At 39.0% G+C, this 14335-nt stretch overlaps 1 protein-coding gene across 1 annotated transcript; it reads right to left on the bottom strand.

Moving 5' to 3' along the window:
* Positions 1-393: 393 nt before the first annotated feature.
* Positions 394-13987, bottom strand: INSL6 (insulin like 6). The gene is made up of 2 exons (XM_060610201.3): positions 13611-13987; positions 394-807 (listed from the first exon to the last, which is right to left on the bottom strand). Exons 1-2 carry the CDS (start codon positions 13891-13893, stop codon positions 449-451), a joined length of 642 nt encoding a protein of 213 aa, XP_060466184.1. The 5' UTR covers positions 13894-13987; the 3' UTR covers positions 394-448.
* Between the last annotated feature and the right edge of the window lie 348 nt (positions 13988-14335).

Here is a 14335-nt window from a genome sequence, read left to right as displayed (position 1 = left end):
TGCAGTATAAGAGCTCCTACTAGGAGTGGTAGTTGGTTAGTTATTTTTAACGTGGTCGGACAGATGTACTGGCATACTGGAGTGAGCCTAATGGGCATGGGCATCAGTCTGTATGTCATACAGATGGAATGCGGAACATTCCATAATCCATTTAAATGCAGCCTGAGAGAGTTTCAAGCACAATGACAAGCATGAACAGATAATTCTTAAGGTGTCTACATGGATCATGCCACCGCCAGTAAGATCTTCTTCAAATATAAAAATATATGAAAAATAGGCGTTACCAAAGAAAATACCAAGATTTCCTGTTAACACAGAAAGTATTATTAAGTGCCCGCAAGTACATTCAGATGGTATTCACAGCAAAGAACCTACAAGGACAATTACCAAAAATAAAGTAAAATAAATATATTAAGCTTTTATTAAGTTAGTATCATTCCTATGATGGTTAGTATATTTCAGTCACAACTGATGGTGCATGTTTCTGTAAGTTTTTATAATCAATATATGGAAAGCATGCAATGCTGAGTTCTTCTTTGGTGCATCCTTTAAGACAACACTTTTCTGAGTATCCCCTGCGCTTTCTTTGGGGATGTTTCCCCCAAAACACACTGCTTAAGGTTTTAATTTTGTTTCTGTTCATCTTCTGAAATTCTAAGATCTCATGAATATATTGATTGATATCTTGTGATGAGGACAATTCTCTTGTCTTATCTGGTGGCAAGTTGGCCCTTTTATATCTGTACTTAGGCAGTGACGACATCTCCAAACTGTTTATTGCTTCTTCCTCAGAGGCAGAAGTAGAAACTGTTGAGAGACAAGAAGAAAATCCTACCTTGTTAAAATCTTCCTTTAGCTGAAAAAATTAATAATACTAGAATACTAAAGTCTGCTAATTATTAAAAAGAATCACATTTTAAATAATAAAATGGTTTTCGAAAGCAATATATGTATTTCAACTAAAACAGCTGTAGGTAGTATTTTCCTACAAAAAAGCTTAGAAACCTTTACACATTTTTTATGCAAAAACATTTTTTATTGAGATATCAGTCACATGTAAAGTCACATATAAATTCAGTATTTTGAAGCATACAATTCAGTGGTTTTTAGTGTATTCACAAGGTTATGCAACCATCGCCACTGTCTAATTCCAGAACATTTGTATCACTCTAAAAAGAAGCCCCATACCCATTAGCAGTCACCATTTCCTTCTTCCTCCAGCCCCTGGCAATCACTAATCTACTCTTCGTTTCTAAGGATTTGCCTATTTTGGAAATGAAATCATACCACATGTGGCCATTTATGTCTGATTTCTTTCACTGAGCAAAATGTTTTCAAGGTTTATCCATGTTGCAGCATGTATCAGCATTCTATTTCTTTTATGACTGAACAGTTTTCCATTGTATGGATATACCACATTTTGTTGATCCATTTATCAGTTGATGGACATTTGGGTTGTTTCCACCTTTTGGCTATTATGAATACTGCTGCTATGAATATTCACATATAAGATTTTGTTTCAATGTATGTCTGTAATTCTCTTGGGTGTATACCTAGTAGTACAACTGCTCGATCATACAGTAAATTTAACTTTCTGAGAAATCACCGAACTGTTTTCACAGTGTCTACGCTATTTTACAGAGCTACCATTGATATACTAGGGTTCCAGTTGTTCCACACCCTCATCAACATTTGGCATTTTCCATTTTTGATTATAGCCATCCTAGTGATATGTGAGGTGGTGCCTGCTGTTGCTTTGATTTGCATTTACCTAATGACTAATGATGTTGAGCATCTTGTCATGTGCTTATTGTATATCCTTTTTGTAGAAATGTCTATTTAAACTCTTCGCCCATTTTTAACTTGGGTTACAGTAATCTCTTCTTATCAGCAATTTCTCTTTCCCTGGTTTCAGTTACCTGTAGTCAACTGTGGTCTGGAAGCAGATGACCCTCCTTCTGACAGAGCTTCAAAAGGTCAGTAGTAGCCTGATGCTACATCACAATGCCTACATCATTTACCTCGCTTCATCTCAGCACACAGGCATTTTATCATCTCGCATCATCACAAGAAGGGTAAGGACAGATAACATATTTTGAGAGAGACCACATTCACATAACTTTTATTACAGTATATTGTTTTATGTTATATTTTATTATTAAGTTCTTACTGTGCCTTATTTATAAATTAAACTTTATTGTAGGTATGTATGTATAGGAAAAAACAGCATATGTAGAGTTTGGTACTATCCTTGGTTCCGATAGCCACTGGGGGTCTTGGAGTACATCCCCTGCAGATAAAGTGGGATTGCTGTATTTGTCTTTTTATGCACATCTTATAACTAAGGGGCTAGTGGAAGCCATTTTGGTCTTTGTTGAAATACAAGGAAATGAAGAAGTGGTGATATGCTCAATGAACTGATTGCTATTATACTGCTCTTAACTCAGTATTATTGGAAAAAATCACAATCAATCCAGAAGGTAATTATTTGGAGGCTTGTTGGATTTCCATCATTGCCCTTGCCTATCTACTATCCCTTCTAGAAGGATATATTTGCCTATAATCACTGCTGTGGAGCCAGCCCTTAGACAGTCATGTTCTGAACTACATGATTCTACCCTATAGCCACAGTTGAACAGACTGGAGATTGTTAGTACCTGACCCCAAAGAAACCAATCAACTATGGTGGCCAACAATCCATGCCATGTGAAAACATGAGTTGGCCCAATCAATTTCCTCTCTGTGAACTTACAACTAAGAAGTAATGAGAAAAAGATTAGTGAGAACCAAAACTGAAAGGGGACTGTGAAGCTTGTCATGACAAGCTAAAGCCAAAAAGGAAACGTAAATACTAGAGGAGAAAAGATTCAGAGAGAGAAAAAGAGAGAAAGTGGTTTTTAAAGCTGATGCAATTCCTTAGGCTTTCCAGAGCCTTTCCAGGTCTTTTCCTACCTCTTGTTTCTATAATAACTATATCCCCTATCATTTTTTCTTAAGGTTATTTAGATAAATTATAGTTAGAGTCCTATTAGAACACCTTTTACTAACTTTATATTTATATATGTATACATGCATGTATTTATTTTTAAAATAGGCTCCACACCCAACATGGGGCTTGAACTCACTACCCTGAGATTACCAGTTGCATGCTCCACCAACTGAGCCAGCCAGGTGCCCCACTAACTTTGTATTTAAAATGCTGAAGCTGAATTGTGGAACATTTAAACTTTAGGATAGATATTAAAGATACTGAATAGTAAGTCATCTAAGACAGATAAATACGTGATTGATTAAAATGGGTCATAATTAACAGAGTACACTGAAGGGAGAAAGTAAATTAGGTTGTCTAGGCACATTGAAGGAAGAGCTTCCTGTTGGGATGTGCCAGGTTCTGTCACTCAAAGAGTAAAGAAAAAACAAGAAGAAGGAAACTCTTTCACGAGTAAAGGCAGCTAAAGACTAGTCAATGAACTACATGTCAAATTGGGGAGGGAATTTAAGGAGAAACAAGCTGTACTCACAAGAAAGCAAGAAAGGTTAACATGAGCATTCAGATAAATGGATTTGAAAAAAGAGTAACAGAGGGGACCCAAATAGTGAAAAGGTAAGAAATCAGTGAAATACAAAACCCAAACACTGTGTTTAGAAACCCAAAACGGGTTCTTTAAAAGGATTAATAGATACAACTCTAGCCAGACTAATCAAGAAAAAAGAGATGAAACGGACTACAAAAAAGAACAATAGTTGTGTTTTTTAAATAAATTTATATGAGGAATGCTTATACATTTAAAAATCAAGATGAAATGGATGAATCACGAGAAAAATATGAGATGCCTTAACTGGCACAGAAAACTTAGAAAGACAGACATGGGTGGTTTTAGAAGTAGGTTCTACCTGCTTTTCAGGAACAGTAAATTCTAATCATATACAGGTTGTTCCAGGAAAAGAGGAAAAAGGCAAAACCTGGCATCTTTTGTGAACCTAGTGTATGCTTTATTCCAAAACTGGATAAGAGCAACACGATTTAAAAAACAACAACACACGAGCCTATTTACTTATAAATGTTTATGTGGAAGTCCTAAATGAGATATTAGTTAACTGAATCCATACACGTATTTTACAAACCATATTAAGAAAGTGTTTATTCCAGGAATTCAAAGATAGGTCAATACCCTAAAAATCTATCAATGCAATTTACCAAATTACTAAGCCCCCTACTCACTCTCAGTTGGGTTTGCTCTCTACCTAAAAGAAAAGGAAAGCAATCATAAGAGACTTGCATTTGGTTCCTTCACCATTTTTTTTACTCACCTTTACAGCCTGCACCCATACATTCTGCCTTCCTACTGGTTTACACAGGTGAGCTACGCACTCTAAAGCCAGTTCCTCCATTTATGGACTGGATCTCATCTCCTCTCACCACTCCAGCAATGCTGTTCTATATCCTTCATCATCAACGCTTCATGCCTATTGAATACGCCTATAAGCACACAAAATGTTATTTCTCCCACTTAAAAAAAGACAAAACCATGTCTCCTGGCCTTGCTTACCTTGCCAGTTACCATGGCAAAACTCCTTTATCGTGTTCTATTATTTGTTCATTCCTTTTCTCTCACTCTGCCTTAAACCCTCTCTAATCAGGCTTTTCCTGCATTGCTGCACCAAACTTCTCTTTTGAAGGTCACAAATGATCTCTCTGTTGCTAAATTCAACAGCCAATTCTCATCTGACTCACTTTCTTCACTTGGTTTCCAGGACACCACCTTCTCTCTTCTTCCCACCTATTTGTTCCTTTTCTGTCTCCTTTGCAAATATTTCCTCTTCAGCTTTTTAATCTTGATCCCCTAGGGCTCAGTCCTTGGTACTCTTTTCTATTTACACCTCTTCTCTTGGTGATCTCATCCAGTCTTATGGCTCTAAAAATCATCTATGTACCTATGATTCCTAAATTCCTATCTTCAAGTAAGATTTTTTCCAACCCCCAGATTCTTATGTCCTACTTCCTTCCTACTCACTGTCTCCACTTCAGTGTCTCAAAGTCAACATGCACCAAACTGAACTACTGATAGTCTTCTAGACCTGTTCCACGTGGGGCCTTTATTATCTCAGTTGATAGAAACCCTATGCTTCCAGGTGTTCAAAGCAAAAATTCTGGGATCATATTTCAAAAAAATTATTGGGGGGCCCCAGGGTGGCTTCGTAAGTTAAGCGTCCTAATCTTGATTTTTGGCTCAGGTCGTGATCTCATCGTTCTTGGGATCGAACGCCATGTTGGGCTCTGTTTGACAGCATGGAGTCTGCTTGGGATCCTGTCTCCTCTGTCTCTGTCCCTCCCCTGGTGTCTGTCTGTCTCTCTATCAAATACCTCACCCTGCAAAGCAGGGCTCTGCTTCTGATCCTGCCTCCCTACAACCTGTCCTCAACACAGTAGCCAGAGTGATCCCTTTAAAATGCCAATTAATGTCATTCTTCTGCTTGAAAGCCTTTACTCAGAGTAAAGCCAAAATCCTTAAGATTGGTCTAAACAATCGCCCTAGGCCTGCCCAGTACCTCTCCCTCTGCTCTAGCCACACTAGCCTTGCTGTTCCCTGCATAAATGGGGCAGAGATGTATTTACTCTGCTCTTTCCTCTGCCTAAACACCCTTTCCCCAGCTGTCTGCTTGCCTGAATCTTTTACCTCCTCCTTTCTCAAATCTCACCTTTTCAGTGAGCCCTGACATGACTACACTATTTAATTCTATAACCCACCCTCCAGCTGCCCTCACTCCTGATCTCCCTTATTATCCTCCTTCACTCTTTATTTTTCTATAGCTCTTATTACCTCTGAATATTTACTCATTTATTATGTTCACTTCCTACACAAGCTCCATGAGGCCAGACATCTTTGCTTTGTTCACTTCTATATCCCAAGTGCCTGGCACTTAGCAGGTACCCAAGAAGTATTTGGTGAATTAACAAGTAAAAGAAAAATCATATTAATATGCAAAATGATGTCCCCCAAAAGGCCTTGAAAAAGTTCAGCCCTACTTTTAATGATTAAAAAAATAGCAACTCCTTTATCTTGGTGGAGATTATATAACATAAACCTATAAACATTATACCTAATGGAGATATTTAAATGCATTCCCCTTTAAAATTGGGAACATGACAAGACATCACACTGTTACTACTACTTAACAGCACTACAGGACCTGGCCAATGCTAGAAGGAAAAAAAAAAAAAGACTGGTGTAAGGTTTAGAAAGGAAGTGACAAAACTATCATTTGTAATTGATAGAATCATCTATAGAAACAAACTCTTCGAACTATGAAGATAGTTCTGCATAATTACTGAATAAAGATCAACCTGTAAAAATCCTTTGCATTTTTCTAACCAAAAATCACTCACAAAAATACAATTAGCAACAAAACAAAGTATTAAGGATTATACAATACAGAAAGTCTCTCCTGAGAAAACTTTAAAATTCTAATGATAGAATATGAAAATATTCCACACTTACTTTAAAAACTTTTTTTGTGTGTTTATTTTTGAAAGAGAGAAAGAGAGACAGAGAGTGAGTGGGGGAGGGGCAGAGAAAGAGGGAGACACAGAATCCGAACCAGGCTCCAGGCTCCAGGCTGTCAGCACAGAGCCTGATGTGGGGCTTGAGCCCACAAGCCTTGAGATTATGACCTGAGCTGGAGTCAGATGCTCAACAGACTGAGCCACCCAGGCACCCCATGCTTACTTTATTTTCAAAAGATATAAATCTTCTTCAAATTAATCTATATATTCTATGCATCTCAGTTAAAATTACACATGGATTTTAATTTTATTTTTTTATTATACTATGCTCACCACAAGTATAGCTACCATATAGCACCATACAATGCTGTTACGATGTCATTGTATTTCCTAGGCTGTACCTTTTATTCCCATGACTTAGTCATTCCAAAACGGGGAGCTTGTATCTCCCACTCCCCTTTACTGATTTTGCCCATTCTCTCCACATCCTTTTCCTCTGGCAACCATCAGTTTCTTCTCTGCATTTATAGGTCTGATTCTATTTTTGTTTATTCATTTATTTTTGTTTATTCATTTGTTTATTCATTTATTCATTTGTGTATTCATTTTGTTTATTCATGTTCACTGGAATCATGTGGTATTTGTCTTTCTCAGTCTGACTTATCTCACTTAGCATAATACCCTCCAGGTCTATCTATGTTGTCACAAATAGCAAGATCTCATCCTTTTTATGGTTACATAATATTCGTGTGTGTGTGTGGGGGGGGGGGTGTGTATACCACTTTTTCTTTGTCCACTCATCTATCAGTAGACACTTGGGTTGTTTCCATTTCTTGGTTATTGTAAATAATGCTACAATAAACATAAGGGCACATATAACTTTTTGAACTAGTGTTTTTTGTTTTTTTTGGGTAAATACCCATAAGTGAAATTACTGAATCATATGGTATTTCTATTTTTAATTTTGAGGAACTCCATACTGTTTTTCACAGTGGTTATACCAATTTACATTCCCACCAACAGTGCAGAAGAGTTCCTTTTTCTTCACATCCTTACCAACACGTTATTTCTTGTCTTTTTGTGTTTTTTTAAAGTTTATTTTTGAGAGAGAGAGCGGGGTGGGGCAGAGGAAGAGAGGGAGAGAGAGAATCCCAAGCAGGCTCTGTGCTGTCAGCATAGGGCCTGATGCAGGCTTGAGCCCACAAACCATGAGATCATGACCTGAGCCAAAATCAAGAGTCAGACACTCAACCAACTGAGCCACCCATGCACCCCTCTGGTCTTTCTGATTTTAGCTATTCTGATAGGTGTGAGATGACATCTCATTGTGGTTTTGATTTGCATTTCCCTGATGATTAGTGATGTTGAGCATCTTCTAATGTGTCTGTTGGCCATATGTCTTCTTTGGGAAAATATCTACTCAGGTCCTCTGGCCATTTTTAAATTGTTTATTTTTTTGGTGTTGGGTTGTCTAAGTTCTTTCTATTTTTTGACTGTCAACCCCTTATCAGATATATCATTTGCAAATATCTTCTCTCATTAAGTAGGTTGCCATTTTGTTTTGTTGATGATTTCCTTTGCTGTGCCAAAGTTTTTATTTTGGTGAAGTCCCAATAGTTTATTTTTGCTTTTGCAAAAATATTTTGCTTGCCTTAGGAGACAGATCTAGAAAAATGTTCCTCTGGCTGATATTAAAGAAATTACTGCCTGTTCTCTTCTAGGAGTTTTAAGGTTTTAGGTCTCACATTTAGGTCTTTAATCCATTTAGAATATATTTTTGTGTATGGTCCAGTTTCATTCTTTTGCAGGTAGCTGTCTAGTTTTCCCAGCACAATTTACTGAAGAGACTATCTTTTCCCCATTGTATATCTTTCTTCCTTTCTCATAGATTGACCATATAGGTATGGGTTTATTTCTGGGCTTCCTAGCTTGTTTTTATATTGATCTATGTGTCTATTTTTCTGCCATTCTGTTTTGAAACCATACTGTTTTGATTACTATAGTTTTGTAGTATATTTTGAAATCTGGAATTGTAATTCCTCCTGCTTTATTCTTCTTTCTCAAGGCTGCTTTGGCTATTTTTTTTTTTTTTTTGTGGTTCCATAAAAATTTTAGTGTTATTTGTTCTAGTTCTGTGAAAAATGCTGTTGATATTTTGATAGGAATTGCACTGAATCTATAGATTGCTTTGGGTAGTATGTACATTTAAAAAATATTAATTCTTCCAATCCATAAGCATGGAATATCTCTCCATTTGTGTCATCTTCAATTTCTTTCATCAATGTTTTTATAATTTTCAGAACATAGGTCTTTCACCTCCTTGGTTCGGTTTATTACAAGATATTTTATTCCTTTTGGTGCAAAACTACATGGGGTTGTTTTCTTAATTTCTCTTTCTGCTACTTCATTATTAGTGCATAGAGACACTACCAATTCTGTGCATTAATTTTGTACCCTGCAACTTTACTGAATTTATTTATCACTTCTAATAGTTTTTTTGGTGGTGTCTTTAGAGTTTTCTATGTATGGTATCATGTCATCTGCAAATAGTGACAGTTTATCTTCTTCCTTACTAATATGGATGGCTCTTATTTCTTTTTCTTGTCTGATTTCTGTGGCTAGGACTTCCAGTGCTATTTTGAATTAAAGTGGTGAGAGTGGGCATCCATTTCTTATTCCTGATGTTAGAGGAAGGTCTCTCAGTTTTTCGCAATTGAGTCTGAAGTTAGCTCTGGATTTTTCATACATGGCCTTTACTATGTTGAGGTATGTTCCCTCTAAATCCATATTGTTGAGAGTTTTATCATAAACGGATGTTGAATTTTGTCAAAATATTTTTCTGCATCTGTTGAGATGATCACAATTTTTATCCTTCATTTTATTCATGTATCATGTTGAATGATTTGCAAATACCGAATCATCTTTGAATTCCCAGAATAAATCTCATTTGATTGTGGTGGGTGATCCTTTTAATTATTGTTGAATATGGTTTGCTAATATTTTGTTGAGGCAGACAGATTTTTTTAATGCTTATTTATTTTTTTAGGGGGTGGGGCAGAGGATCCAAAGCAGGCTCTGCGCTGACAGCAGAGAACCCCATGTGGGACTCGAACTCACAAACTGTGAGATCATAACGTGAGCTGAGACCTTATGCTTAACTGACTGAGCCACCAGGCACTCCTTGGCAGATGGATTTTTTAAAAAATTCAGTACACTTACTCTTAAATATATAGGGAAGAATAAAGGTCGAGAATTAGCTTAGTGGATCTTAAGAAGAAAAAAAAAACAACATTGGAGATGTGCCCTCCTATAAATGACATCCTACAGAGTCATATCATTAAAAACAGTATAGTAATTGTACGAGGTCAAACAAAAAGACCAATTAAATAGAATAGGAAAACTCGGGCAAACAATAAACAATAAAGGTAAGTCTAGAAGTCAATGGGAAAAAAATTATTATATAGTAGATGGTGTTCAGAAAACTAGCTGCTTTTGTAGAGCAAAATAAGACTTCTTGAAAAAACTAAGATAGTAATCCTTGCCATAACAGACACAGTGGTCTCCAGAAAAATTAAGAACCTAATGTGAAAAGTAAATCTATAAAGTTGGACACTCAACTGACTGAGCTACCCAAGCGCCCCCCAAAAAGTTTTTTTGATATCACTGCACCAAACTATCTTTCTCTATGTCAGAGTCAAATAGATCATCAGAAGATTAAAATTGTTGGTAACTGACTTGATCTAACATAGAAATGTGTCCTGCTAGTACAAGTTAAAGTTAATCAACTTTTCAAGCCACATTCAAATGCAAAAGAAATGGCATAATTATACATTCTCTATTGGAAACACATACCTCTCTACAACTTATAATTATTCACTGGAAATTAATAGGATAGATTGTCATCTTTCCTTATAGATTAATAATTTTTAAAAATTTGGCACAAATTCAAGACAGATATATAATTTTCACTCGTGGAATTTGAGAAACTTAACAGATGAACATAGGGGAAGGGAAGGAAAAATAAGATAAAAACAGAGAGGGAGGCAAATCATAAGATACTCTTAAATATAGAGAACAAACTGAGGGTTGATGGGGGTGGGGGTGGGGGTGGGTTAAATGGGTGACGGGCACTAAGGAGGGCACTTTTTGGAATGAGCACTGGGTGTCATATGTAAGAGATGAATCATTGGGTTCTACGCCTGAAGCCAGGACTATACTGTATGTTAACTAATTTGCAAATTAAAAAAATGAACTTGACGCAAATTCGTATTGATAACTTAAATCCATTTGTCATTCTCCCACACATTTTAAAACAACTGTAGCTTTATTGCCACATGACATTTCCACTTCAGAAAACTGTCCTTTACATAGTTCCCACAATAACATGTTTCCATGGACATGACAGTTCTAAAACGTTGTAAGATACATTTTTATTTCCAGGGTGCCTGGGTGGCTCAGTCATTTAAGCATCCAGCTTCAGCTCAGGTCATGATCTCAGTTTGTGGGTTGGAGCCCCGCCTCAGGCTCTGTGCTCACAGCTTGGAGCCTGGAGCCTGCTTGGGATTCTGTGTCTCCCTCGCTCTCTGCCCCACCCCCACTTGCACTATGACTCTCTCTCAAAAATAAATAAACATTAAAAAATTTTTTAAAAAGAAGATACATTTTTATTTCCTACAAATCTTGTTCTACTGAAGCTCCCTCCTCATTGAATTACTGGCATTTATTCCTCCAGGGAAGTGTGAATAATACCTGAAACAAAGGGGTCATTAATCAGCTCTGAGTTTTAAAGTCACTCTGAAAAAATTTAATAGCCTTGGGGCACCTGGGTGGCTCAGTCAGTTGAGCATCCGACTTCCGCTCAGGTCATGATCTCGGGATTTGTGGGTTTGAGCCCCGCGACGGGCTCTGTGCTGACAGCTCGGAGCCTGGAGCCTGCTTCGGATGCTGTGTCTCTCTCTCTCTGCCCCTCCTCCGCTCACTCTCTGTCTCTCTCTCCTTCGGAAATAAATAAACATTAATTTTTTTTTTAAACTTAATAGTCTTCAGAGCAGGCTTTGATGAGAAAAGGGATTCCAAAGCTCCTTTTAAATAACAAACTCAAGCTTGTTGGGGCGCCTGGGTGGCTCAGTCAGTTAAGCGTCTGACTTTGACTCAGGTCATGTCGTGAGTTCCAGCCCTGCGTCGGGCTCTTTGCTGACAGCGCAGAGCCTGGAGCCTGCTTCAGATTCTGTGTCTCCCTCTCTCTCTCTCTGCCCCTCCCCCATTCATTGTGTCTCTCAAAAATAAACATTAAAAACACTTAAATAAATAAATAACCAACTCAAGCTTGGATGTCTGAACGTAAAATTTGGACTATAATATAGGTAGTGGGAACGTCAGGCATCTCTGGGAGTTTGCAAAAATGTGGACTGTCAGGGCCTCCCCCCAGCCCCTCCTGAATGAGAACCTGTGTGTTCACAGTTTTTGTTCCCCAGGTGAATCATATGCATGTTAAAGTGTGAGAATCACTGAATTAAAGTACAAGAGGAAGGCTGGGGAGAGACCCTTCTTCCATTATAAGAGCAAAATAAAGTGAGTTTACATTAGGTAGGTTTAGTGGTAGAAAATGATCAAGATTCAGTCTGATGGTTTCTGCTATGTCTTTCAAAGTTTTCATCCCCTTAGCAGCAATAGGAAGAATGGAATGAGTTCTGTTCATTCATTTATTAAATAAGAAGTTAACAAGCACCTATGATGTGGGAGGCAACTTAATTTGTTTCAGTCATCCACAGGAAGGTGTTTTTTTGGCATGATAGTCCGTTTCTTTCCTTAATTTCAGAAATCTTGCCTGTAGCAAAATTTGTCCAAATCAAATTAATTACTTTAAAGGCAATAATTTCAATGACACTGTGCTATCGACAACCTATACATAAAGTTCATTTTCTTTTAAAATGGCAAACCATGTTGGTACTAAAATGTACAACTACAGTTGGAGGAGAACAGTGAATCTGAAACAAGAATATTCTTCCTAAAGACTGTAAAAATATTAAGTATACATTCAGCATATATTAAGCACATACTATGTGCCAGGCCCTCTGCTAGGCATTTCAGATAAAAACATGCATGAAATAATCCCTATAATATGGTATGGTATACAGGACTGGCCTTATGGGGGTGAGACTCGTGCAGTCACACAGACCCAGTGCTTAGGAGAACTTTGCATTTTCCTTAATGCTCTATTGTCGCAGTCTTGAACGTCTCAAAAATTTTATCTTGCAATTGAAGTGTACTTAAGTATGTGAACTTTTAAGTGAAGTCTGATGGGACAATGGACCGTGTATGTGAGCAGCGGAGATACAAAAAAAGGGGTGGGGGAAGCTTTTTATTTTAGTACCTTCAATGGCCCTTTTTTGCTTTTGAATAAGGCGCCCTGTATTTCTCTTCTGCACAGGGCTGGGCAGATTATGGGGCAGGTCCTGATGATAGATCTACTGTGTTAGGCATTGTGGTAGATGGAAAATGGAGTGAGTAGCTACGAAAGAGTCAGTGATGACCTCACAGGGAAAATGAAACCTAAGAGTTTTTGAAAGACAAAGCTGAGTTTGCCAGGTGACAAGTGTACTCCAGAAAGGGAAAGCTAGAGAAGCAGCAGCATTCTTTTTTTTTTTTAATTTTTTTTAACATTTATTTATTTTTGAGACAGAGAGAGACAGAGCATGAACGGGGGAGGGTCAGAGAGAGAGGGAGACCCAGAATCTGAAACAGGCTCCAGGATCTGAGCGGTCAGCACAGAGCCCGACGCGGGGCTCGAACTCACGGACCTGGAGATCATGACCTGAGCCGAAGTCGGCCGCTTAACCGACTGAGCCACCCAGGCGCCCCGAGAAGCAGCAGCATTCTTACATAAATGTATAGATTTATGTGTGTATACTTATTTCCTCTAAGTTAAAAAAAAAAAAAAAAGCTTCATTGTCTGCTGGCAATACAGTGGCTTATAAAATTTTTTATTTTTCTCGGTACCAGGCACAAATTCCATTACCCGAGGAAGCTCACCGCCTGGTAGAGCAGATTTGGGGTAAAGAAATGTACAAGGATGAACAACCACGCCTTTGGTTTATATTTTTACCTGGGTTTGTGCCTCTCGCCCAGGCTGGGAAAGTGGTTTGGGAGCTTTCCAACCGGTCGGGAATGAAGGTCTCAATCTTCTCGTTGGCCTGGGGAAACAGCTGGATCTTGGGGGTTTCCTCCTTCAAGAAGTGCCAGCTGACATTGCCACAGAGTTTTATTATTTCCTTCATGAGGTGCCTGCCGCACAGCCTCCTAGCTCTGCTGATGTCGCTCAGCTCACGGGAGAACCGAACTAACGGGAGCCCCAGCCACAGCAGACACAGGCAGAGGAGCCGCGGCATCCCGGGGCCCCAGCAGCCGGGTCCGCGGCGCGGTGTAACTGCCTCCGGGCCGCCCGGCTCCTCCCGGCACCTGCGCTCGTGCCCGCGCCCCCGCCCACCGGCGCCGCGCACGCGCACCTGGCCGGCTTCCGAGCGCGTGCGGACCTCGCGAGAACGCTGAAGCGCGAGGCGTGAGGTGCGAGGCGGCCGCCCTGCGTGGGCTCTCAGAGCCGGGTAGGTGGCGGGCCGTAGTTCTTAAAGTCCTTCATTCGTTTTTCTTGTCCTCCCCTGTAGAGAGACGCATCCGCGAGCCGTGGGGCGCCGGTTAACTGGTAAAATCAGAAAAGGCGTTGCTCCTTCTAGCGGAGTGCCTTTGCCGCCCTTTTGCCTGGTTGGTCCCGGGGCGTCGCTTCCTCAGAAACACGTTCTCTCGGCTCCCCGTTGGGGTGCACCTCGGTTTGTT

The sequence above is a fragment of the Panthera onca genome, chromosome D4 (assembly GCF_046562875.1).
Source record: "Panthera onca isolate mPanOnc1 chromosome D4, mPanOnc1 haplotype 2, whole genome shotgun sequence".
NCBI classification, from domain to species: Eukaryota; Metazoa; Chordata; class Mammalia; order Carnivora; family Felidae; genus Panthera; species Panthera onca.
This window is presented reverse-complemented; position numbering and strand designations above follow the sequence as displayed.

Coding starts and splice junctions, on each gene's coding strand:
- INSL6 (XM_060610201.3), bottom strand. CDS start 13,893: ATGCCGCGGCTCCTCTGCCTGTGTCTGCTGTGGCTGGGGCTCCCGTTA. Junction 808..13,610: donor GGCGAGAGGCACAAACCCAG/GTAAAAATATAA, acceptor GTCTCTCAACAG/TTTCTACTTCTGCCTCTGAG.